General features: G+C 41.8%; 2 protein-coding genes across 2 annotated transcripts; both read left to right on the top strand.

Annotated features, from left to right (window-relative positions):
* LOC106602432 (uncharacterized) lies at positions 1–4445 on the top strand. Its single transcript, XM_014195069.3, has 3 exons — positions 1–277; positions 630–760; positions 964–4445. The coding sequence occupies exons 1-3, from the start codon at positions 1–3 to the stop codon at positions 2152–2154; spliced, it is 1599 nt and encodes a 532-aa protein (XP_014050544.1). The 3' UTR covers positions 2155–4445.
* Positions 1052–18951, top strand: LOC106602447 (uncharacterized). Its single transcript, XM_082973868.1, has 3 exons — positions 1052–1134; positions 16732–16862; positions 17065–18951. The coding sequence occupies exons 2-3, from the start codon at positions 16854–16856 to the stop codon at positions 18502–18504; spliced, it is 1449 nt and encodes a 482-aa protein (XP_082829994.1). The 5' UTR covers positions 1052–1134; positions 16732–16853; the 3' UTR covers positions 18505–18951.
* Positions 18952–24103: the final 5152 nt, after the last annotated feature.

The following is a 24103-nucleotide window of genomic DNA, read 5'->3' as shown; positions in this document are numbered from 1 at the left end:
ATGGCTAACTGTATGGTTTTTCACACTCAAATAGCCTCCATTATGGAGGTGCTAGCGAATGCAGCCGTGGCAGAGATCTGTAAACTCGTAGACGACGACTATGCAGTGTTTCGTTTGGAAATAACTCAAAGCCAGAAAGAAAACAGGACATTGCGGAGGAAACTACTGGAACTGAAGGTGGCACGGGAGCGCGCAGAGAGGACAGCGCGAGAGCGCGTTCTCGCCATTCGTCCCAGTCGTGTCAAGATCCTCGACCGATACAGAGGAATGGCAAGAGGTACATTTTGCAGAAGGCCGAGGCTGTGTGGCCTGTTGCCATTCAATCATATATATAGCTGGTCAGTTTTTGGATACAATGCAATAATTCCCATGATTATTTAGCTATCTTGCACGAAGACACTATCATATTCTAACCAGATTATTGACTTACTGCATTTCCTATTATTTAGTCAATTAAAACAGTGTGATTCAACGTAATACATCAATCAATAAATAGTATATCAATAAGTTACGAGAAGTGTTACCTTACAACCTCGCCAATTGTAGACCGTGTCAATATTGTACAATATAGTGTTGAGCATTGACAGTAGCTAACTTAACCACCTATTTTCCCCCAATCACACTCTCAGGTGAAGGACATCTCACTGGAGGCAACAGGAGCTTTGTGAAGCCAGCGGGACACAACACATGGAGAGATGACCAACCAATCACTGTTGATGAGAGAAGTGGATTCTCAACCCAGAACATTATCGTGATAGAGGTTAGTGTAATAGTGTTACATAAAAAATGTGTTACTTTGTAAATCGAATGTGGCTGTTTATTTCAGAAAGGCTCCCCTTAGCTATTCACTTTCTTACATGTACATCCTTATTTATCTGCCATAGGGGAGCTTGTGAGACTTCCCTACGACATTGTTATCCAATTCAACTCATGTAGCTATAATAACCTCCTCTCTTGTGTCAGTCTGCAGATTCAGAGGCTGTAGGTCCTGTGGTCAAACAGGAGAGGTCTGGAGGAGAGGAAGACCCACAACACAGCAGAGACATCCAGACTGGAGCAGCGTCTGGAGCGCCCCCGGTTGCAACGGAGGACCCCGCCACAGCGCAGCCCAGGACCCGACACAGCATCACAGAGGTCAGTGGAACGCAGAACGCCGTCCTCAAGTCAGAGACCGACACAGAGACTTTAACTGTAACACACAGGTTCTTACACACAGGATCTGACCACAGATCAGACCCAGAGAGACTAGGGCCACTGGGCTGTCCTCCTGCTCCTGGTTCAGAATATTTACCGGTATTTCACCAGAGCCAGAGGACTGTTAATTCCCGTGGGGATGTTGATGCATTAGACACTGGCGGTGATGATCCATCTTGTTCTTACACTACAGAGATGGACCCTGGCAACATATCCTTGGGTTTAGAGACACAGACTGATCTGTCTAGAGGGGACTGGAACCGGTACAGTAGTAGTGTGTACTCTGAAGGGTGCCTAGATAAGAAAGGGGAGGTTATAGTGGTAGATGAGGGGAAAGTGGAGGGCGATGCTCCTCCCACATGGAATGCAGATAGTCACCTAGGAGATGGACATTCACAAGGCAGAGATTTCTTAAATTACAGGGGAAGCTTAGAGACAAATGCAAATGTCGCCACCCATTCCTCTTTAGATGCGTTCAGGGGTCGTGACCCAGTGTTCACGTCGATGGCACCTTCCGATTCACACGGCCAGATCCTTTTCGATCAGGTATTGAACTCAAACGACAGGGCTAGAGCCCAAACTCAGGGAGAAGGAGCCACATCAGGCAATAGTAAAGAGAAACGGTTCCTCTGCATGTTCTGTAAGAAAGGCTTCAGCTGCTCCCAGAAGGTGGAGAGGCACCAGAGGGTCCACACAGGGGAGAAACCCTTCAGCTGTACCCAGTGTGAGAAGAGGTTCTCCCGCCAGGACAACCTAAAGATGCACCAGAGAGTCCACACAGGGGAGAAACCCTTCAGCTGTACCCAGTGTCACATGCGCTTCGCCCAGGCTGGTCACCTGAAGATGCACCTGAAGGTCCACACGGGAGAACGGCCGTTCAACTGTACGCACTGCGGGAAGAGGTTCTCAGAGAGGAGAAACCTCAGGATACACCAGCAGAAAAACCATGCCACTCTATGATATAGAAAGTAACTATTCCATTCGATAGATTCTGACATTTTGATCAAACCCTGCATTAAAGACAAAGATTAATGTATTGTCAGCAGAAAATATCCACTTTTTACTTACCATAGCTGACTCTTATTTACCAACAACATAATTTATGTCCAACATGATGGGTTTAGCAACAATTAAGTTATTCAGTAACTACAGTATAGGACTCAAACGATGTGGGGATAGGTAAACTCTCCATGTTGATAGTGTGTTTACTACCTGTGTGTGCATCTATGTCTGTGTAATTTGTATCACCTCTCTCTTCCAAGAGGAGGGTCCAGAGCAATGATTCCTATATTACACTAGATGACTGATAAGGGGCGCTGTTTTGAAACCGCACCTTAATCTTGGCACTACCCCACCCTTGTAAAACATATTTGGGAAGCTACCGAAATGCATTTATTAATGTCTATATTTGTTTTTTCCCTGTTTATTATATTACAGACACCTTATTGCATACTTTTAAATTATATTATGTGAGCTAAACATACATTTAAAAAGGAAAATTTAAAACATTTTCTTTAAGTATTATTTTTTTTAAGGTTCTAATATTTCTGTCCTTACTACAACAACAAAAAATACTTGAAGCTGCGACCCAACCAAATTCACATAGAAATGTGAGTTATAGATCTGTCATTCTCATTGAAATCAAGTCTAAGAAGCAATAGTTTTTGCGTCTTCTACTTACAGTTTCTTACACCAGCTTCAAACAACTGAAAATATAAGTTTGGTTTTGGAAAATATATTTCACAGCCGTTTAGATGCTAGAATGATTCTCTACGCTATACTTACTTGTTTTATCACAAACTGAAATTAGGTGAACTATTAGAAATTTAAAAACCACGAAGTGATGGAGCGATTTCTGCAAAGTGCAGCTTTAAATACATGTAATTTTGTCCATGAAACATTTAATCGAAATACTGTAGAATTCCATTAATTCCTATGGAGGACTGCACCTTCTGGGGAGTGCCAATATGGCCTACTGGTGGCTTTGAAGCCTCTCACTGGCCAATAGGTCGTTAACAATAAAATATCCCAATAAGATGCAGAGTGTTCGATTTGCCTGCTGGGGGGCAAGGAGACCCCAGCTCTTGTAAACCCGTTTGACAACTGCGTGCCGTTTAAGGGATTGTTAAATAAAGGTTAACTATTTGGATGTAATATCATCTCCTCTTGAAGAGCATTGTCAGAACTACAAATGTCCATGCAAAAGAATTGCGCACATTTAGCTATATCATCAGAGTTATACAGCAAGTAACTGCATGCTTTTAATGATCAGAAAACATCAATTGATCATGTAATTTCAGATATGTGAGGGTAGCCCACGATATCTCTCAATAGTGGACACTTTTAATTGGATAATTGAGTGATATGAAAGTGAATTATATCTGACAAGTATGAGTGGTTTAGGTTCATTTCCCATTGTTTGTGGGCTCTGCCTGTCAAGCAGCAGAAGGGCACATTTACCGATGTAATGTTAGCTGATAATGTTTACTTTGCAAGTTACCGGTAGAAACTTTGTACAGTTGGCTAAACATAGTGGTAAGTTGACTTAATGTACATTTTTCTCCAACCAACATAGGCCTACCTAGCTAAGTTAGCTAACATTATCCCCTTTTCAACACTGTTTTTCAGTGTGTAATCACGATTGCTGCTGACAGACATGATAGGCTACATTGATTGATGGACCATGTCAAATTGGCTAGCTAACTAATAACAGATCACATCAATATGGTTGGTTAACAAGTTAACTTTTAGGGGATAAACTAGATGGCTATATCCAAATATTGTTTCATTTGCATGCCATCTATAGTGGTGATGACGATAGTCCGACTGACAACTTTTTCAAGACGAGGACTTGCCGATGTCGAGCCTAATCTCCTGATACAGCAAACTAAATTACGCATGTTGTTTGCTAGGCTAGCTAACTACATGCCAAATGGATAGGCTACCATCGCTTATTTCAAAATACAGTGCCTTCAGGAAGTATTCATACCTCTTGGCTTATTCCACATTTTGTTGTGTTCCAACCTGATTTCAAAAGGGATTACCCCATAATGACAAAGTGAAAACATGTTTTTAGAAATGTTTACAAATGTATTGAAAATGAAATACAGAAATATCACATTTACAAAAGTATTCAAACCTCTGAGCCAATACATGTTAGAATCATATTTGGCAGCGGTACGTATCTAAGAGCTTTGCACACCTGGATTGTACAATATTTGCACATTCTTCTTAAAATTCTTCAAGCTCTGTCAAGTTGGTTGTTGGTCATTGCTAGACAGACTTTTCAGGTCTTGCCAAAGATTGTCAAGTCAATTTAAGTCACAACTGTAACTAGGCCACTCAGGAACATTCAATGTCATCTTGGTAAGCAACTCCAGTGTAGATTTGGCCTTGGGTTTTAGGTTATTGACCTGCAGAAAGGTGAATTTGTTTCCCAGTGTCTGTTGGAAAGCAGACTGAACCTGGTTTTCCTCTAGGATTTTGCCTGTGCTTAGCTCAATTCCGTTTCTTTTTATCCTAAAAACTCCCTAGTCCTTGCCAATGACAAGCATACCCATAACATGATGCAGCCACCAACATGCTTGAAAATATGATGAGTGGTAAATTTTTTACATTTTACATTTTAATAATTTAGCAGACGCTCTTATCCAGAGCGACTTACAGTAGTGAATGCATACATTTCATACATTTTTTTTTTCTTCCCATACTGGTCCCCTGTGGGAATCGAACCCACAACCCTGGCGTTGCAAACACCATGCTCTACCAACTTAGACTATTGCTCTAATTTAATTAGCCTACCTCCTCTCATTTCACTATCCACGCAGTACTGTAGAATCATGATCGCCTAGTTGATAACTTTAGGCTATTCAAACAGGTGAACATTTTCCCAAATCAGAGGAAAAGGGGAAGCGAGAAGCAAGAGGGTTTACTCCGCCCAAAATCTATCCATGTTAAGCAGATCATTAATTATTAAGCAAGTGAGGAGTTTTTGAATATGGGTCAATGGGTGTCGAATTTAGTCCAGATAAAAACTTTTGTTTTTGTTTTTGATACGTGAGGCTTATTTGATCTAATAGAAGTTTCGTAATGCTGAGGTTGTTAAGAGTGTACTATGTGATGCACATGACATCCCGGCAACTTTGAGAAAAAACACTTTATATCATAGTTGTCCCTGTTGATATTCGAAACGGTCTATGCATATTCATTAGGCTAGTATAGCGTCTCACTCTCCATTGAATACAGGCGGTTGATGTCAACACCCTCATTGAATATTTAAAAACAGATTTCAAATAATCCAAAGTATCCACCAATCCAAAGAGGAATAGGCGGGAGCTTGACAGCCCACTGTTTTGCTCTGTGTATGACGAGGTAATTATTTTACGCTGGCCCAAGTTGAACCGGGCATTTGGTCATCGGACGAAAGCGTGAAGGGAGTACCACCTTTCTCAAATTAACAGTCATCTTCACTGCTCGGTCATGTCAACAAGGCAGCATGGTGCATGTCCAGAAACATATCTCTTTTACATCAAATAAATGTTAGAATTTTCAAACTAGTTTTCATTGTGAAGGCAGATAGTGTTTTTTTTATCAAAATAAATAAGTTTTCCCTTTGCATGGGAAAACACAGAATCCTACTAATTACTACATGTGCTTAATTACCTCACTTTTGTTTTCGGACAGAGCTGAGCACCGGACTCACGCTTTGGAGACAGCCCGGTTCCAAATCAAATGCAAAACACGCCTACACCCCCTCATTCTTATGACTGAGACATTATATATCCATTCTCTCTGCCAAAATTGATGCACGAACTGGACCTCCGGACCTTCACTTGTCCGCAGTAGGCATATATTCTATTACAATCGCCGGGGAAGCTATACTGTAGCTTCTCCCAGCTCCTGCCAAGCGCGTAGCCTATGGCTGGCTACTCGCACAGCCGACATCTCTCACCTAAATAAGGGGGAGCGAGGTAAGTTGTCACACGGTTAAATTGTCAAACTGTTCATACCTCCAACACTAGAGGCGCTATCTCAAAAATCAAATAGCAACTTTGTGTGACTACATGTTCTATGGTCAACTTCCTGTTCACATGTGGTCAAGGTCACTCTAATCTGAGGTGTGCACAAGTTCCTATTTTTCCCCTTCAAAAGTAAAAAATGGTCACTTTACATTTTATGCAATAAAACTTTGTTAGGTATGAATGTCCAAAATTATAATTTTGCACTGAGTAGAGGAGACAATACCGTTTTTTTTATACTTTAGCTGCAGTCCTATGTTGAGTTAACATTGAGATTTAGGCAACATTAGCACACGTCAGTTTGGGGCAAGTCTACACATGTGACAACTTGCCCCAGTATACATAGAACATGCTCAAAAAACATTGTGATATTGTGTAATCAGCTCTTAATGCTTTCTTCGACAATGTAGCAGAAGTGCTACAGAGATATCAGTTTGGACCAGGAGACATATGAAATGTCGATGAAACTGGGGTGACCACTGTACATAAACCTGACAGAGTGGTGGGCAGACGTGGATTCAAACAAGTAGGGTCACTGACCTCTGCTGAAAAGGGAACCCTCGTCACACTGGCCTGTGCTGTCTCAGCCACATGGAATAGTATACCTCCATATTTTAGATTCCCCCGTGTAAACTTCTGCAATCATTTCCTGATCAACAGGCCACCTGGCAGCAAAGGAGGAGCAAATCCCTCTGGGTGAATGAAATATGTGCACTTTGTTGACTTCCTGAAACATTTGGTCGAGCATACGAAGTGCTCAAAGGACAAGCCCTGTTTATTCCTTTTGGACAAAACCACGAGCCTCATCTGTCCATTGATGGACTCAATTATGCCAAAGAAAATGGTATAATTATGCTGTTATTCCCACCCCATTGCTCTCATCAGCTTCGACCCTTAAACAGGTCTGTCTACAGGCCGCTAAAGAGGCACATCAACACCGTGTGTGATGCCTGTATGAGGAACAATACCAGGAAGACAATGTCAATTTATGACATTTCTGAGATTGTGGCAATCACCTATCCTCTGGCTGCAACCCCCTTGAACATTCAGGCTGGCTTTAGGGTGGCTGGGGTACAACCTTACAACAGGCATGTATTTCTGGAAACCGAGTTTGCGCCATCCTACGTTACAGATCGCCCCAGCAACATTCCAGGTCTGCCAGGCCCCAGCACCAACCTGCCAGGCCCCAGCACCATTTCAGTCCTGCCAGGCCCCAGCACCAACCTGCCAGGCCCCAGCACCATTCCAGCCCTGCCTAGCACAAGCTCAGACAAAGACCTGCCCAGTTCTTATGCTGGCACCAGCTCAGCCTTGCCCAGCAATCCCATTTCTGACAGCAGACTACCAACTCTAGAGGACATCCAGCCCTATCCAAAAGCTGGCCCCAAAAACCAGCTTGCAATGGAAGAAAACGGCGCAATCTAGCAAAAGGCTGTTTCTGTCCGATAATGACATTAATGAATGTCACTCTGAACTACCCATTCTAACCACGACAGAGAGAGAAGGCGGACAGACTCTCCAACAGAAACAAACTTTTCAACAGAGATCCCGACGACACACTGAGCGTAAATATATATATTGATTGCAATTGTTCCCGAATGAGTGAGCGTTCAGGTGCAAAGGATTAGCATTTTAATTGTTAGAATGATCAACTCTGTAGTGCCTTTTCAGTTGACCCCCCCCCACTCCCCTTTTGTCTAAGAAGCCGCCATGCCGGTTTAGCCCACTAGGGCACATTCCTCTATCATTTCTTTGTAACGATATCTACTGTTTGTTATGCATTTCTGTGAATTACTTAGTTAGTAAATAAATGATGTATGGATGACTCATAGTGAAGACTGGGTTTGTGCAGATGACCAACAATTTACGACGTTTGGAATGAGACTGGCGTGAGGTAAATAATAATTCATTAATTAGAAGACTAATTGATCAGATATTAAAATATCTGAAAGTTATATTAGGAAAATTATAACTTTGTAATCTGAATATTTTCCTTGGTGCCCCGACTTCCTAGTTAATTACAGTTACATGATTAATCAGGTTAATCGTGTAATAATAATTAGAGACTTATTTGATAAATATGTCTTCAGTTTTAATGATGCCAAAGACACAACATTGTTTTGATTGAAAGACATGATTTGCCAGATTCTCTAGGCATGATTGTTTTTATTTTGATATTCACAATTAATTAGTTGTGTTCTTATTTGTTGATAATCCAATGTGACAACTTACCCGACGTAATGTGACAATTTACCCGCTGATGGGGCAAATTGTCACAAGTGCACACTCCCTATTTAACGGTCTACAAGTCCATACTGAAATAAGATCTGAAGATGTAATGAATACAAAATGTGTGCCCAAGACTTCCTTCTTTCATTTGGTATGACATTTATACCATTGTGATGTATTGTGTCCAGTAAATGTTAGACAGCGTGAAAAGTGTGACGACACACCTTGCTTTCCCCTATTTCTGTACTTTTGTTTCTCATCACTGCATCGCACGTCACTGTTGGCATCTTGATTCACTCAGTCCTGTTGCAGTGGTTAGACGTCATCCCACATTGATAGGCTATATATAATATCATTCACTTCAGCTATTAGACCTGGTTGGATTTATTGTAAATGCTCCTTTTATGCATAATCGCTCCTAGTCTTTGATCATGACTCTCAGTTCCATTACATTACACAAAAGTAATTGGATGAAGGTGTCTTCTGTAGGGGGGAGTTTTTGTAGTAGATTACAAGATACTACATATGGCTACGAGGATAAAAGCAGATGAAGTTTAGTAAGCAGTTGAACCAAGTCATTTTTTTCTTCTTTACATTTTTTTTTTTACTAAATATAAATGAAACGAGTTCAAAGATTTTACTGAGTTACAGTTCATATAAAGAAATCGGTCAATTGAAATAAATAAATAATGTCCAAATCTATGGATTTCACATGAATAGGCAGGGGTGCAACCATGGGTGGGCCTTAGAGGGCATAGGCCCACCCACTGGGGAGCCAGGCTCAGCCAATCAGAATGAGTTTTTTTCCCCCACAAAATGGCATTATTACAGACAGAAATACTGCTCAGCCAAAAAAGGCAACGTCACGTTAATTTACATTAAAGTCATTCAATTCACTGAGCATTGACTTTTCCAAATCTGGATTATTTATTGAAGTCGAGGAGAAAAGTGAACATGCAATTTATGAACAAGTAACTATGGGTGACATCAGATCTACTTGAGATTGAGTGCTTTCCAGACTCTGGCTTCAGCTCATAGTCTGTCTGCTCTCCAATGGTCCTGCTGACTTTCTGTGCAATGTCAAACTGGACATGGGCCCCTTGAAGTTGGATGAGGTCTTTTGTGAGGTGCACATGGCCTCTGCAGTTCTTACATGAAATACTTTGGTATTGCTCTGTGCCGAATACCTTCTAGACATATACCATTTATTTCCAAAGGATCTGTAAGTATCTGTGACTTTGTACCAGAAGTAGTTGTAACTGACCTTAAAGCTGCAATGTGTAACTTTTTGGGGCGACTGGACCAAATTCACATATAAATGTGAGTTATAGAGTTTTCATTAACATTGAATGATAGTCTAAGAAGCGGTAGATCTGTTCTATGTGCACTATTTATATGCTTCCCTATTTATACCAGCTTCAAACAGATACAATATATTTTAGGTTAGGGAAAATATATTTCAGAGGTTTAGATGGTACAATGATTCTCTAGACAAAGACTGCCATTTTCACCAGAGTAGCTATTTCCCGAGTAAGGGCAGGTAATGTTACTAACCACTGTCTGGGAAAGACATTCCAGTGGGCGAGTTTGTTTTGCATGACCCAGGTGCTCCAAGTGGGTGGGGTTTGCTCATTTTCGATCATTCCATTGGTCCTCCTAAGAAGTGCTCTCCGCTGACCCAGGGCCACGCAAAGCGAACTCACCAAGTATTTTTGTAGAAAACACGTTGCCACCACGTGTTAATGGTCGAGTTCTATTTGCATGGCCCAGTGCCCCAGAGTTTGCTTATTTTAGTCCCTTCCATTGGTCCTTGTGAAAAAAATCTCCACCCACCCGGGGCACCGGCCATACAAAACGAGCTCCACCACTAGGCAAAAGGGGGCATGAATTGTTGACATAATTGTAATCCAAACCCAACCTTAATTTACTTGTTGTGACGCACAGGTTCTATGCCTTTATGACCAAAATGATCCTATTTACACTTTGTACATTTTGACACTTGATGCCACATAGGCTGCTTTCAAAGGTATTAGTTGGTTTGTAGGGGCAGTTGTTCTTTGTGTTTAAATGGAAAATGCTAAAAATGTGGATGAAAGTACTGTATATTCAAGAATCCGTAATATGGGTAGATTTTTTGGGGCACTTTTTCAGCACTTTTCTACTAACATTTTAAAGATTACATATACAGTACCTTGCAAAAGTATTCAGACCCCTTGGATTTCTTCATATTTTGTTACAAAGTTAAAAAAAAAAGAAAAAAGCAAAGATTAATACAAGTTATATAACTCATATATTGTCATTGCATAAGTATTTAGCTCTCTGAGTCAATACGTTAGAAAACACCTTTAGCATCTACAGTTGAGAGACTTCTTGGGTAAGTCTCTAAGAGCTTTGCACACCTGGATTGTGCAATATTTGCCCATTATTCTTTTCAAAATTCTTCAAGCGCTGACAATATTTGCAATGTATTTTCAAGCAGATTTAAGTCAAAACTGTAACTTGGCCACTCAAGAACATTCACTGTCTTCTTGGTAAGTTCCTCCAGTGTAGATTTAGCCAACACAAAGATTTGACTTTGTGTTGGCATGCTGAAAGGTGAATTCCTCTCCCAGACTCTGGTTTTCCTCTAGGATTTTGCCTGTGCTTAGCTCCATCCAGTTTATTTTTATCCTGAAAAACTCCCAGTATTTGCCAAAGTCAAGCATACCCATACCATGATGCAGCCACCACCATGCTTGAAAATAAGGAGGCAGTTAATCAGTGTGGTGTTGGATTTTCCCCCAAAATAAGGCTTTCTTAGGGAAATTGTTTTTATTTCTTTTCAGAATTTTTTTTGTTGCAGTATTACTTTAGTGCCTTATTGCACACAAGATGCATGTTTTGGAATATTTTTACTCTGTATATTTGTATTCTTCTTTTCACGCTGTCATTTAGGTCATTATTGTGGAGTCACAACAATGTTATTAATACATTCTCCGTTTTCTCCCATCACAGCCGTTGAACTCGAGCTGTTTTAAAATCACCAATGGCCTCAAGGTAACATTCCTTAGCAATTTCATTCCTGTCCTGCAGCTCAATTCAGAAGGACGACTGTATCTTTGTGTCTGGGTGGTTTAATACAAAATCCACAGTATAATTATTTACTTGACCATGCGTAAAGAGATATTCAATGTTTGATTTGTTATTGTTACCCATCTACCAATCACTGGCCTTCTTTGAGGCTTTCGAAAAGCTCCCTGGTCTTTGTAGTTGAATCTGTGCTTGAAATTCAATACTTGACTGAGGGACCTTACATATGTTGAATGTATGGGGGACAGAGGAAGGGTTAGTCATTTAAAAATCAAGTCAACCCCTATTATTTCACTCAGAGTGAGTCCATGTAACTTATTATGGGATTTGTTAAGCCAAACTTTACTCCTGAACTAATTTAGGCTTGCCTAAACAAAGGGGGTGAATACTTATGCAACGAGTATATTTTAGTTAAGCATTTTTTATATCTTAAAAAAATATGATTTGTCTTCCACTTTGACATTAGAGTACTTTGAGTAGATTGTTGACCAAAGAAATTACAATTAAATCTATTTTAATCCCACTTCGTAACAATAAAATGTGATGAAATCCAAGAGGTCTGAATACTTTTGCAATGCACTGTAAATGGCATATTTGGGATGTTTTATTGTGTTCTCCAGACGCCCTCAAGCATTTTAGGAAATCATTGGGCTTTAGGTACCAATTATTTATGTACACTTGAAGTCGGAAGTTTACATACACCTTAGCCAAATGCATTTAAACTCAGTTTTTCACAATTCCTGACATTTGATCCTCGTAAAATATTCTCTGTCTTAGGTCAGTTAGGATCACGACTTTATTTTAAGAATGTGAAATCTCAGAATAATAGTAGAGAGAATGATTTATTTCAGCTTTTATTTCTTTCATCACATTCCCAGTGGGTCAGAAGTTTACATACACTCAATTAGTATTTGGTAGCATTGCATTTAATTAGTTTAACTTGGGTCAAACGTTTTGGGTAGCCTTCCACAAGCTTCCCACAATAAGTTGGGTGAATTTTGGCCCATTCTTCCTGATAGAGCTGGTGTAACTGAGTCAGGTTTGTCGACCTCCTTGCTCACACACGCTTTTTCAGTTCTGCCCACAAATTTTCTATAGGATTGAGGTCAGGGCTTTGTGATGGCCACTCCAGTACCTTGACTTTGTTGTCCTTAAGCCATTTTGCCACAACTTTGGAAGTATGCTTGGGGTGACTGTCCATTTGGAAGACCCATTTGCGACCAACTTTAACTTCCTGACTGATGTCTTGATGTTGCTTCAATATATCCACATCATTTTCCTACCTCATGATGCCATCTATTTTGTGAAGTGCACCAGTTCCTCCTGCAGCAAAGCACCCCCACAACATGATGCTGCCACCCCCGTGCTTCACAGTTGGGATGGTGTTCTTCGGCTTGCAAGCCTCCCTTTTTCCCTCCAAACATAACGATGGTCATTATGTCCAAACAGTTCTATATCAGACCAGAGGACATTTCTCCAAAAAGTATGCTGTTTGTCCTCATGTGCAGTTGCAAACCGTAGTCTGGCTTTTTTATGGCGGTTTTGGAGCAGTGGCTTCTTCCTTGCTGAGCAGCCTTTCAGGTTATGTCGATATAGGATTCGTTTTACTGTGGATATAGATACTTTTGTACCGGTTTCCTCCAGCATCTTCACAAGGTCCTTTGCTGTTGTTCTGGGATTGATTTGCACTTTTCGCACCAAAGTATGTTCATCTCTAGGAGACAGAACGCATCTCCTTCCTGAACGGTATGACGGCTGCGTGGTCCCATGGTGTTTATACTTGCGCACTATTGTTTGTACAGATGAACGTGGTACCTTCAGGCGTTTGGAAATTGCTCCCAAGGATGAACCAGACTTGTGGAGGTCTACAATTGTTTTTCTGAGGTCTTGGCTGATTTCTTTTGATTTTCCCATGATGTCAAGCAAAGAGGCACTGAGTTTGAAGGTAGGCCTTGAAATACATCCACAGGTACACCTCCAATTGACTCAAATGATGTCAATTAGCCTATCAGAAGCTTCTAAAGCCATGACATCCTTTTCTGGAATTTTCCAAGCTGTTTAAAGGCACAGTCAACTTAGTGTATGTAACCTTCTGGCCCACTGGAATTGTGATACAGTGAATTATAAGTGAAATAATCTCTGTCTGTAAACAATTGTTGGAAAAATGTCTTGTGTCATGCACAAAGTAGATGTCCTAACCGACTTGCCAAAACTATAGTTTGTTAACAAGAAATTTGTGGAGTGGTTGAAAAAAGTTTTAATGACTCCAACCTAAGTGTATGTAAACTTCCGAGACTTCAACTGATAGATAGATATGGCCATGTGAATCCTGTCTAATATAGTCCCATGGAGCTGGTTGGCGGCCAAGGGGGTAATATGTCAAATCTGTCATGACACTATAGCTAGTTGTGTGTGAAATTTGGGGCCTCGATCACAAAAGTCACAATTATCCTTAAAACGTTACACTGAGTGTATATTAGGAACACCCCAGAGCATGGACTCTACAAGGTGTCAAAAGTGTTCGACAGGGATGCTGGCACATGTTGGCTCCAATGCTTCCCACAGTTGTCAAGTTGGCTCGATGTCCTTTGGGTGGTGGACCATTCTTGATACACATGGGAAACTGTTGAGTTTGAAAAACCCAGAAGCATTGCAGTTCTTGACACAAACCGTTGTGCCTGGCACCTACTACGATACCCTGTTCAAAGGCACTTAAATATTCTGTCTTTCCCATTCACCCTCTGAATGGCACATACACAATCCATGTCTCAATTGTCTTAGGTTAAAGAAGGATTTTTAAGCCTTGTCTCCTTCCCTTCATCTACACCAGTGGTCACCAACAGGTCGATCGCGATCAACTGGCCGATCTTCAAGGCATTTCTAGTCAATCACCAAACATAAAGGCCTGCGCTCCTTTTATTTCGCGCTGTTAGTGGTAGGTGCACTTGATTCAGAAGCAGTGCGCGCTGGGTTGGCAAAGTGTTCCCATTTTGAACCATTTAATTTGTCTGAAAAGACTAACTCTGCCTACCCCGATGGCCTACCTGGCGGACCCGGAGATCTGTGGCTAAATCGAGTGCGCCTACTGCGGTGACCAATCAAATAGTTCAAATTACCAATCGAATAGCTCAAATAACGACCCCAGCCACAGCAAAGTTTGATACAAGAGAATTCATAACTTTTAAAACCATTACCAGAGAGAGACTTTCAAAGAATACAGCAAAGAGCTGCTGTTTTTATGAGTGAGTTCATGTCTAAGATTTTATTCAGCACTGTCAACACTGTTGCAAAACACGCTTCTCCCTACTTCCACTCACGCTGCAGCTGCTATGAATGAGTAGCGAAGTGTATCGATAGCCCTGTGTTTTTATTATTATTAGCAGCTCGTCGTGTTTATTTTTAATATCAAGGAATATTTCACTTTCTCTGGTCATAGGAACAGTATAAATTTGGGCACGAGGTAGGTGAGGGGTGAAACAAGTTTCAGCATCAAGTGGAAGACAGTGTCCCCTCTCTCTGGTCAGTCTCACCGGAGGAACAGAAGGAGAGAGCTGGGATTGCGAGAGGTGGACCCTCTGCTGCTCTCTCCCTCCCTACGCTGAGACTAATGCCTTGTTCAAAACAACTAGGAACTCGGAATCCCTCCTACAACTACATCTATTTTTTTCCAATCGTTTTGGCATCAAGTGGAAGACAGTGTCCCCATCCAACCATGAATTCCAAGCCAGAAACTCGGGCATCTTTCTAAAGCTCTGACTTTTAGACCTGAAGATCACTGAGGTCATGATTTGATCTGTAGTTCCCAGTTGTCTTGAAAGCACTATGACCATCAGTCCAGGAAAATAATAAATCAAATGATTTGCAAATGATATCCATGATGAACAGTTTAATTGGGTAGGGTTCAACTTTAGACCTACCCTGTCTCTGGTACACACTTCAGTCCAGTTGGTGGCGGTAATGTATCACTGAAGTTCGTTGCCAAACCATTGAAGAAGTGTAAACGGAAGTGCACAATGACCAAGACAAATTTCCACGTTAGCGTTTATATTGTTATTTAGACATGTATTAACACCCTGGAACTGAGAATATGACTCATTTTACTGCACAGCATCATATACTTACCCCTGGTAGTCTTTAATTCGCGCTGTAGACGGGACTTGGTTGATAGATCTGTTGTCTAGGTAACGCTAACTATCTAGCTGCTAATGTTAGCTAACTGTATGATTTTTCATACTCAGATAGCCTCCATCATGGAGGTGCTAGCGAATGCAGCCGTTGCAGAGGTCTGTAAACTGGTAGACGACGACTATGCAGTGTTTCGTTTGGAAATAACTCAAAGTCAGAAAGAAAACAGTGCGTTGCGAAGGAAACTACAGCTACTCGAACTGAAGATGGCACGAGAGCGCGTCCTCGCCAGTCGTTCCAGTAGCGTCAAAATCATTGACCGATACAGAGGAATGGCAAAAGGTACATTTTGCCGAGGTTGAGGGGCCTGTCGCCCCGTTCAAATCTGCACATGTTTGACTTTAGATGTGTTAACCATTATTGGGAGACCTGATGTTGAATTTCATGACATTGGAGTCCACGCCAAATGAGCGTCTGGATCAGGAACGTTTTCTTTCAGGACCTCTACAAGCCAGAATGCTGAATAAAATAATTGTACTTACTTTGCCGGTTGTCCGTGCAGTTGGTCCTTTTGCAGGTAGGAATGTTAGACAATATATAGGAAATTATGATTACGTCAACTTTAAAAAATATGAATGCACTACCAGCGCTTTTATCACCCAAAGCGGTAAAGTAACTTAAAATATAACTGTATTCAACATACTGTCGTGTAAAGGTCGTGAGAATAAACTTTCCTGATCCAAATGCTAATTTGTGTCTGAAGTAGAATTGAATGAAATTCAAAATCGAGTTTCCAGGCTAGGTTAACTGGAATTGGGTCTTGGTCAGTTTTTAGTTAGTATGCAATAATGATCCTTTAGTTAACTTGCAGAAATATACACTGTCATATTCTAGACAGATAAAACATTTACTGCTTAAAAAAACTGATGCATGGACCATAATAAATTGATCTATAAATAGTATATCAAGAAGTTGTTTTACCTTAAATTCTTCCCAATTCTACACAGTGTCAAAACTGTCAATAGTGTACAGTATAAGCATTAAGCATTGACAGTAGCTAACCTAACCACCTCTTTTCCCCCAATCACTCTCTCAGGTGAAGGACATCTCACTGGAGGCCACAGGAGCTTTGTGAAGCCAACGGGACACAATACATGGAGAGATGACCAACCAATCACTGTTAATGAGGGGAGTGGAACCTCAACCCAGCATGTTGTCATGATAGAGGTTAGTGTAATAGTATTACATCAAAATTACAGTACATCAAATGTGCCCAGTTTATTTAAGAAAGGCTCCCCTCAGCTATTCACTAGCTTACATGTAACATCCTAATTTCTCTGCCATAGGGGGAGCTTGTGAGACTTCCCTATGACATTATTATCCAATTATACTAATGTACTGGTAACAACCTACCCTCTTCTTGTGTCAGTCTGCAAATGCAGAAGCTGCAGGTCATGGGGTCAAGCTGGAGAGGTCCGAAGGAGATGAGGACCCACGGCACAGCAGAGACATCCAGACTGGAGCAGCGCATGGAGTGGCGCCCCCTGTAGCCACCGAGGACCTCACCGCCGCGTCCCAGGCCAGGACCCGATGCAGCATCACGGAGGTCAGTGGAACGCCGAACGCCATCCTCAAGACAGAGACGGAGACAGAGACTTTAACTGTAACACAAAGGCTCTTACATACAGGACCTAACCACCGATCAGACTCCGAGAGACTGGGCTGTGTTCCTGCTCCAGGCTCAGAGTATTTACCGGTATTTCACCAGAGCCAGGGGACAGTTAATTCCTGTGGAGATGGTGATGGTGATGCGTTAGACACTGGCGTTGATGATCCGTCTTGTTCTTACACTACAGAGATGAACCCTGGCAACATGCCCTTGGGTTTAGAGACCCAGACTGATCTGTCTAGAGGGGACTGGAATCGGTACAGTAGTAGTGTATACTCTGAAGGGTGCCTAGATAAGAAGGGGGAGGTTATAGTCATAGATGAGGTTACTGTGAAAGTGGAGGGCGACGCTCCTCCCACATGGAATGCAGATAGTCACCTAGGAGACGGACACTCACAGGGCAGAGATTTCTTAGATTACAGGGGAAATCTAAATGTCGCCACCCACTCCCCTTTACACACGTTCAGGGATTGCGATCCAGTGTCCACATCAATGGCACCTTCCGATTCACACGGCCGCGTGATTTTCGATCAGGTATTACATTTAAACGATAGGGCTATAGCCCAGGCTCGTGGAGGGGGAGCAACAACGGTCGGGAAAGAGAAACTGGCTAACTGGAATGCAGACGAGACTCACTTAGGAGAAGGACACTCGCAAGGCAACACTAGTGACTTCTTAGATTACAGGGAAAGTTTAGAGACAAATCTAAATGTTGCAACCCACTCCCCTTTACACCCAGTGTCCACGTCGATGGCACCTTCCGATTCACACGGCCAGGTTCTTTTCGATCAGGTATTGAACTCAAAAGACCAAAGAGCCAAGGCGCGGAGAGGGCAAGCAACACCGGGCGGTAAAGAGAAGCGGTTTCTCTGCATGTTCTGTAACAAAGGCTTCAGCTGCTCCCAGAAGGTGGAGATCCACCAGAGGGTCCACACAGGGGAGAAACCCTTCAGCTGTACCCAGTGTCACATGTGCTTCACCCATGCTGGCAACCTAAAGAGGCACCAGAGGGTCCACACAGGGGAGAAACCGTTCAGCTGTGCCCAGTGTCACATGCGCTTCGCCCAGACTGGTGACCTGAAGAGGCACCAGAGAGTACACACGGGAGAGAGGCCGTTCACCTGTACGCACTGCGGGAAGAAGTTCTCAGAGAGGAGCTACCTCAGGATACACCAGCAGAAAAACCATTCCACTCTATAACATAGAAAGTAACCATTCCACTCGATAGCTTCTGATGTTTAGCTCAAACCCTGCATTAAAGGCAAAGTTGAATTTTCATTCTCATCAGCAGAAAGGATCCACAGATGCATTTGGAAAAATGAGAGCAACATATTAAAGTGTTGAATATTCCTGGGTAGAATATTGCATCCAGACATTGTGTAATATATAAGGCATATATACACCTAAAAAGTCTGTTACATCTTGTGTTTGTACTGTGTGGGTTATATGTTGACATAACTATTTAATTACTTCCATTCAACTACAAAAAAAAAATCCTAAAACACTTATAATAAGGACATTATTACATTTTATGCAGTTTATCAAGTTCATGATGATTTCTATTTGAGGCATGTGTATATGTGGTTTTCATATGGTGTATTTAAAACTTGTTCATCTTTAATAAACCCAAAATGGGACTTTTCAGTCTGACTTTTGAGACTCTCTTTAGTATACATCACATCTGATCTCACCCTATTCTGCAAACACCAGATAGCGCTTTATAACCAATATACACTTACTAAATATACTTGCACATACCCACACAATAACAAACACCTACTGTACACGTCAAAATAGTTTAATCAGTTTTGTCTAATGATGACTAAAAGCGACTTTTTATGTCCACCATGATGGGTTTAACAACAATGAAGTCATTCTGTAACTACAGTATAGGACTCAAACGTAATGGGGATGGGTAAACACTCCATGTTGAAAGTGTGTGTATCTCTGTACATGAGGGAGTGTATGTCTGTGTGATCTATCACCTGTCTCTTCCAGGAGGAGGGTCCAGAGGTGCTGCTGGTGAAGAAGGAGGGTCTGGCGCACCATGGTCATGGAGGACAACCAGACTACACTTCCTGAACCCACAGAGGAACCAGTTAAGCAGCACAGGACCACATACAGTCTCACTGTGAACTACTGTCTTTAGATATTAGGTCAGGGCCCATATTCACAAAGCCTCTCCAAAGTAGGAGTGCTGATTTAGGATCAGTTTTGCCTTTTAAATCATAATGAATAAGATTATATGGAAAGATATTCGATCTCCACGTTTGCATAGTATCAAATCAACTAACATGTTTGCATAGTACTCATAGAAATGCCTCATTACCCAATCAGAAGATGCTCCATAGCAGGGTGCTCATATCATATTTCTTGATCCAACATCTTCTCACTCTGTATCTCTTACAGTCAGTAGAGATGGAGGATGGGAAGCCTGATCTGCTGCTGGTCAAAGAGGAGACAATAGAAGATGGACAAGAGAGCATTGACCTGCTGAGTGGACTAAAGATGGGGGAGCAGGGTAAGGGAGAAATACATATAGCCTACATACAGTAATAGATCTTCAATGGGAATAGTGATAATCCTGGCTATTATTTTTTTCTTCATTCATAAAATGGCATCGACATAATATACAACTTAAAGTATGTTTGAAAACAAAAACACACAATGTATGAATTTGACCAGATAATTGACCAAAAAAAACTTTATATGAAAAGTTCTCTGCCATGTTTTTTAAGTCTATTTTCTAACCTCTTCCTGCAGGTGGTTGGTTGGAGGCTAACAGAGGAGACTGGGCGGCCATCTTGGATTCCCAGACTTGTGCGACCAAGGCCCCTGGGGATTTTATTTATATTTTTTTATTTCACCTTTATTTAACCAGGTAGGCCAGTTGAGAACAAGTTCTCGTTTACAACTGCGACCTGGCCAAGATAAAGCAAAGCAGTGCGACAGAAACAACAACACAGAGTTACACATAAACAAATGTACAGTCAATAACACAAAAGAAAAGAAAAATTGAAAAATCTATGTACAGTGAGTGCAAATGTAGAAGATTAGGGAGGTAGGCAATAAATAGGCCCTAGAGGCAAAAATAATTACAATTTAGCATTAATACTGGAGTGATAGATGTGCAGATGATGATGTGCAAGTAGAGATACTGGGGTGCAAAAGAGCAAGAGGGTAAGTAATACTATGGGGATGAGGTAGTTGGGTGTGCTATTTACAGATTGGCTATGTACAGGTACAGTGATCGGTAAGCTGCTCAGACAGCTGATGCTTAAAGTTAGAGAGGGAGATATAAGACTCCAGCTTCAGAGATTTTTGATGACATCACCAAGCAGGCCAGGACCAGAGGCGACATCGATGAGGTCAGTGGATTAGACAGCTTCCTCAACTCTGGGCTCTGGAACAACACTGTTAACCACAACCAGAAACAGACAGTCAAAACAAAAACCAAATTTAGTCTCCATGACAACAGACTGCCTGAGACCAGGGCGAGGCGTAGATTTGGTCTGCGGGGACGGGGAGGTGTCCATATGAGACCAGACAGAGACTCGGTTAGCGATGCTTCGTCCTGCTCCTATAGTTGTGATTCAGAGAGACTGATGGTGCCTCAGGTTAACCCCCTAACAGGTGCTGCCTTCAGCCTGCCTTCTATAGGATCTATCAACTGGAACATGGACCCTGTGACAACACAGACACTCCCTGACCTTCATCCTCCTCACACTCTCCTAATGTTAAACCAGACCTCAGACAATGCCAGTGCCTCAACACTAAATGGCTACACAAGCCCATTGACAAATTACAGTAGTAGTAACGCTATCAGCAGATCTGGTGGCAAAGAGAAGAGCTTCCCATGTTCATTCTGTGGGAAGTCTTCAGTTTCCCCAAACAGGAGGAGATCCACCAGAGGATGCACACGGGGTTGAAAATCTTTCGGCCGCCAACTGTGAGATGTTCTCTCAAAGGCATCAGCTGAAGATGCACCTGAAGGTCCATAAGGGAGAGAGGCCGTTTGCCTTTATAGACAGTGGGAAGAGGTTCTCAGAGAGGAACTACCTCAGGATACACCAGCAGAAAATGCACACGGCCCATGTATAGTGTGATATGTAATGTAGTACTTGTTAGTTTGTAGTTCATTCTATTGGTTTGGGATGTAGTAGTAGGAACGTGGATGAGGTGAACTGAGGAAAGAATGAGTATGATGAGGCAGAGTAGATGATGTGATGGTTGGTGTGATGGTGTCTGTAAAAATGCTTCACTGATGAAAAGTGACAATCTTGTCCAGTTGTTTGATGCTGGTGTTTTATAATGAGGAAATGAGTGCCTATATTTACTTGACATTAAGTAGTGTGTAATGTAATGACAGTGTTATAAATGTGAATTATCAAAAGTGAGGGTACCATATTTACAGAAAAGGTAAAGTGTTACCATAGTGAGAAGTTATTCTACCTATCGTTTTGTGCAATAAAATTATGTTACTTCATGTTATGTGAGCATATGACCATTTTGTTTAAATACATTTTTTCCTTATCTCAGTCGAACCAAAACATACTTAATTTTTGAGTCAACACATTGCCATTATTTTTTATGAACTCCAATGACTATTTTTAGGTACTTGAATCAGTGTTAGAAATGGGCTTGACTGTGGTTAAAGTTTTATAATATGTTGTTTCTGTGTGTACAGCAAAGAGTTTCTTATATAAACCTTTATGCTTTTCTGTTCAATTTGTCTTTACAGTCTGCAGTCCATGAGTACCTGCTGATATCCGGTGTTGCTGGTGGGAGAGACTTGACCTCTGAAGCGGCTGGTCACAAAACCTGACCCCGGACCAGGACTCTGGATCAGAAACCGTCCCTCTTCCTTCCTAAGTCAGAACCTGGTCCAAATCACGAGGGACAGAGACTTCACCAGCACACAACCAGTGGACAGAACAACCTCAGTCCTGGTGGTTATCAGAGAGACTGTGGCCCCACCCTGGGCTTCAGCCTTCACAGAGACTGGTGGTAGTCTATCAGCAAGTCTGTCTTCTCTGACAGGGTCTTGTTTAATGCCTGGTGACTGGGTTCATAGAAAGTCTGATGCTGGACCTATGTCTAGCCTTCCTCATTTACCTCATGGTTACCCCACCAATACAGACATGGTCAGGTTGCACGTTCACCAGAAGAGGTACATAGCCTATAACACAGCACACAATCCAAACAACATCCAGTCAAGGAGGGAGCTCAAAGACTAACCACCTGAACCACCTCTGGTGTTATTGGGTCACAACATGGGAGGCCGAGCATTAGGACGGGCGCCGACAAGCCACACGCCTGCCCCATATGTGGAAAGCGCTTCGCTGAGGCGAACTATGTGAAGGACCACCAGACCGTTCACACCAAGGAGAGGCCCTTCAATTGTAAACTGTGTTAAGGTGTCCGCATGCTTCCCAGCCAAAACAGTTTGGAAGAGTTTGTGCATATATTATGAGGCAAGCCGAAGTCTACGCCCCTTCGTTGGTGACTGGTCAACAGTAGAGCTTCTTCATTAGTCTTTGTCATTCAACGAGAGACGACTAGTTGTCGTGCACATTTTTTTCATTGAGATATACAGCACCAAACATCTTGGCTGTGAAATTGCGCGACTAAGATCTCGGCAAAAGCGTCCAATTTAATGACAGATTTCTTGAGTTATCTTAGATTAACTAACTATTTTGAGGGTGTATACTGGCTACAGCGTCTCAAAATGGACAAACAGTACTATTGCTGTTTTTTTTCCTAGTTTTTAAAGCGAAGGTCCTAAGGGAGTATGCGAGCACATTTGTTCGGTTAGGCGCCACCCGAACTGAAGAATGCTGACGCCTTTACAAGAGCTTCTCCTTCGGGAGTAACCTTGTCTGACACAGGAGTGTCCACAATGGGGAGACATTGTAGCAGTGTGGCTTGCGATGTACACAGGGGTTTTCTGGGAACCATTCTTTAGCTGAATTATTATAGTTATCATGTGAAGTGTCTTGGGGTAAGAGGGTAATTAACCACATACCCCTCATTAACCCTTATTTACCTAACTGAGGTAATTTAGATGGAATAAAGTAATTCTATTATTTTCTACTGTATTCTTGCTAACACACTGTTCTTTCTAATCAAATCAGCTCCGAGCTTGAAAAATGGTGATCAAAGGAGATTTGATGTAACGTAATAAGCTGTACCGTAATTCAAAGAACAGTGCGCAATACCTTTTTCATTTAACCCAGCCCTTGAGTTATGACGCCAACAAATAAAATGCTTTGTCTTCAGTGTAATTACATGTTTCTCTCCTGAAAACCCTGAGCAGTCGACAGATGAACTCTCAGAAATTGAGCCTGAGGAAAGTGAATAGGTAGAACCTGCGCCAACATGTGAGGTGAAGGCTTCCAAGCCTCACCCAAATTATCAGGAAAATGCCAGAGATGACTTGGACCCAGTGGGAGAACAGTTCGTGGAGAGCATGCTAGCAGATACAGAGGCTTCCAGTCATCGTGCTAAAGCTAGTTAGCATTGGCTTGCAAAACTACTTTAATTGCCTTCATACTGGACATAGAGACATAAAAATGGTATCCACTAGTTCATCTGACTCTGGGGAAGTAGTATCCTGAAGTATCCCTTTAATTGTACTGCACAGATGGAATGGAAATCCCTGAAGATTGAATTGGTAGTAGCAGTAGAGAAGTTTAAAATGTACTTTTTGGGTCACCAGCCTCTGTCGGGTCGAGAGAAAAACTACCAGCCACAGATGTATTTTTACCAGTCAAAATATTTTAGCGCCATAATTAGATAA

The sequence above is a fragment of the Salmo salar genome, chromosome 04, assembly GCF_965601325.2.
Source record: "Salmo salar chromosome 04, fSalSal1, whole genome shotgun sequence".
NCBI lineage: Eukaryota > Metazoa > Chordata > Actinopteri > Salmoniformes > Salmonidae > Salmo > Salmo salar.
This window is presented reverse-complemented; position numbering and strand designations above follow the sequence as displayed.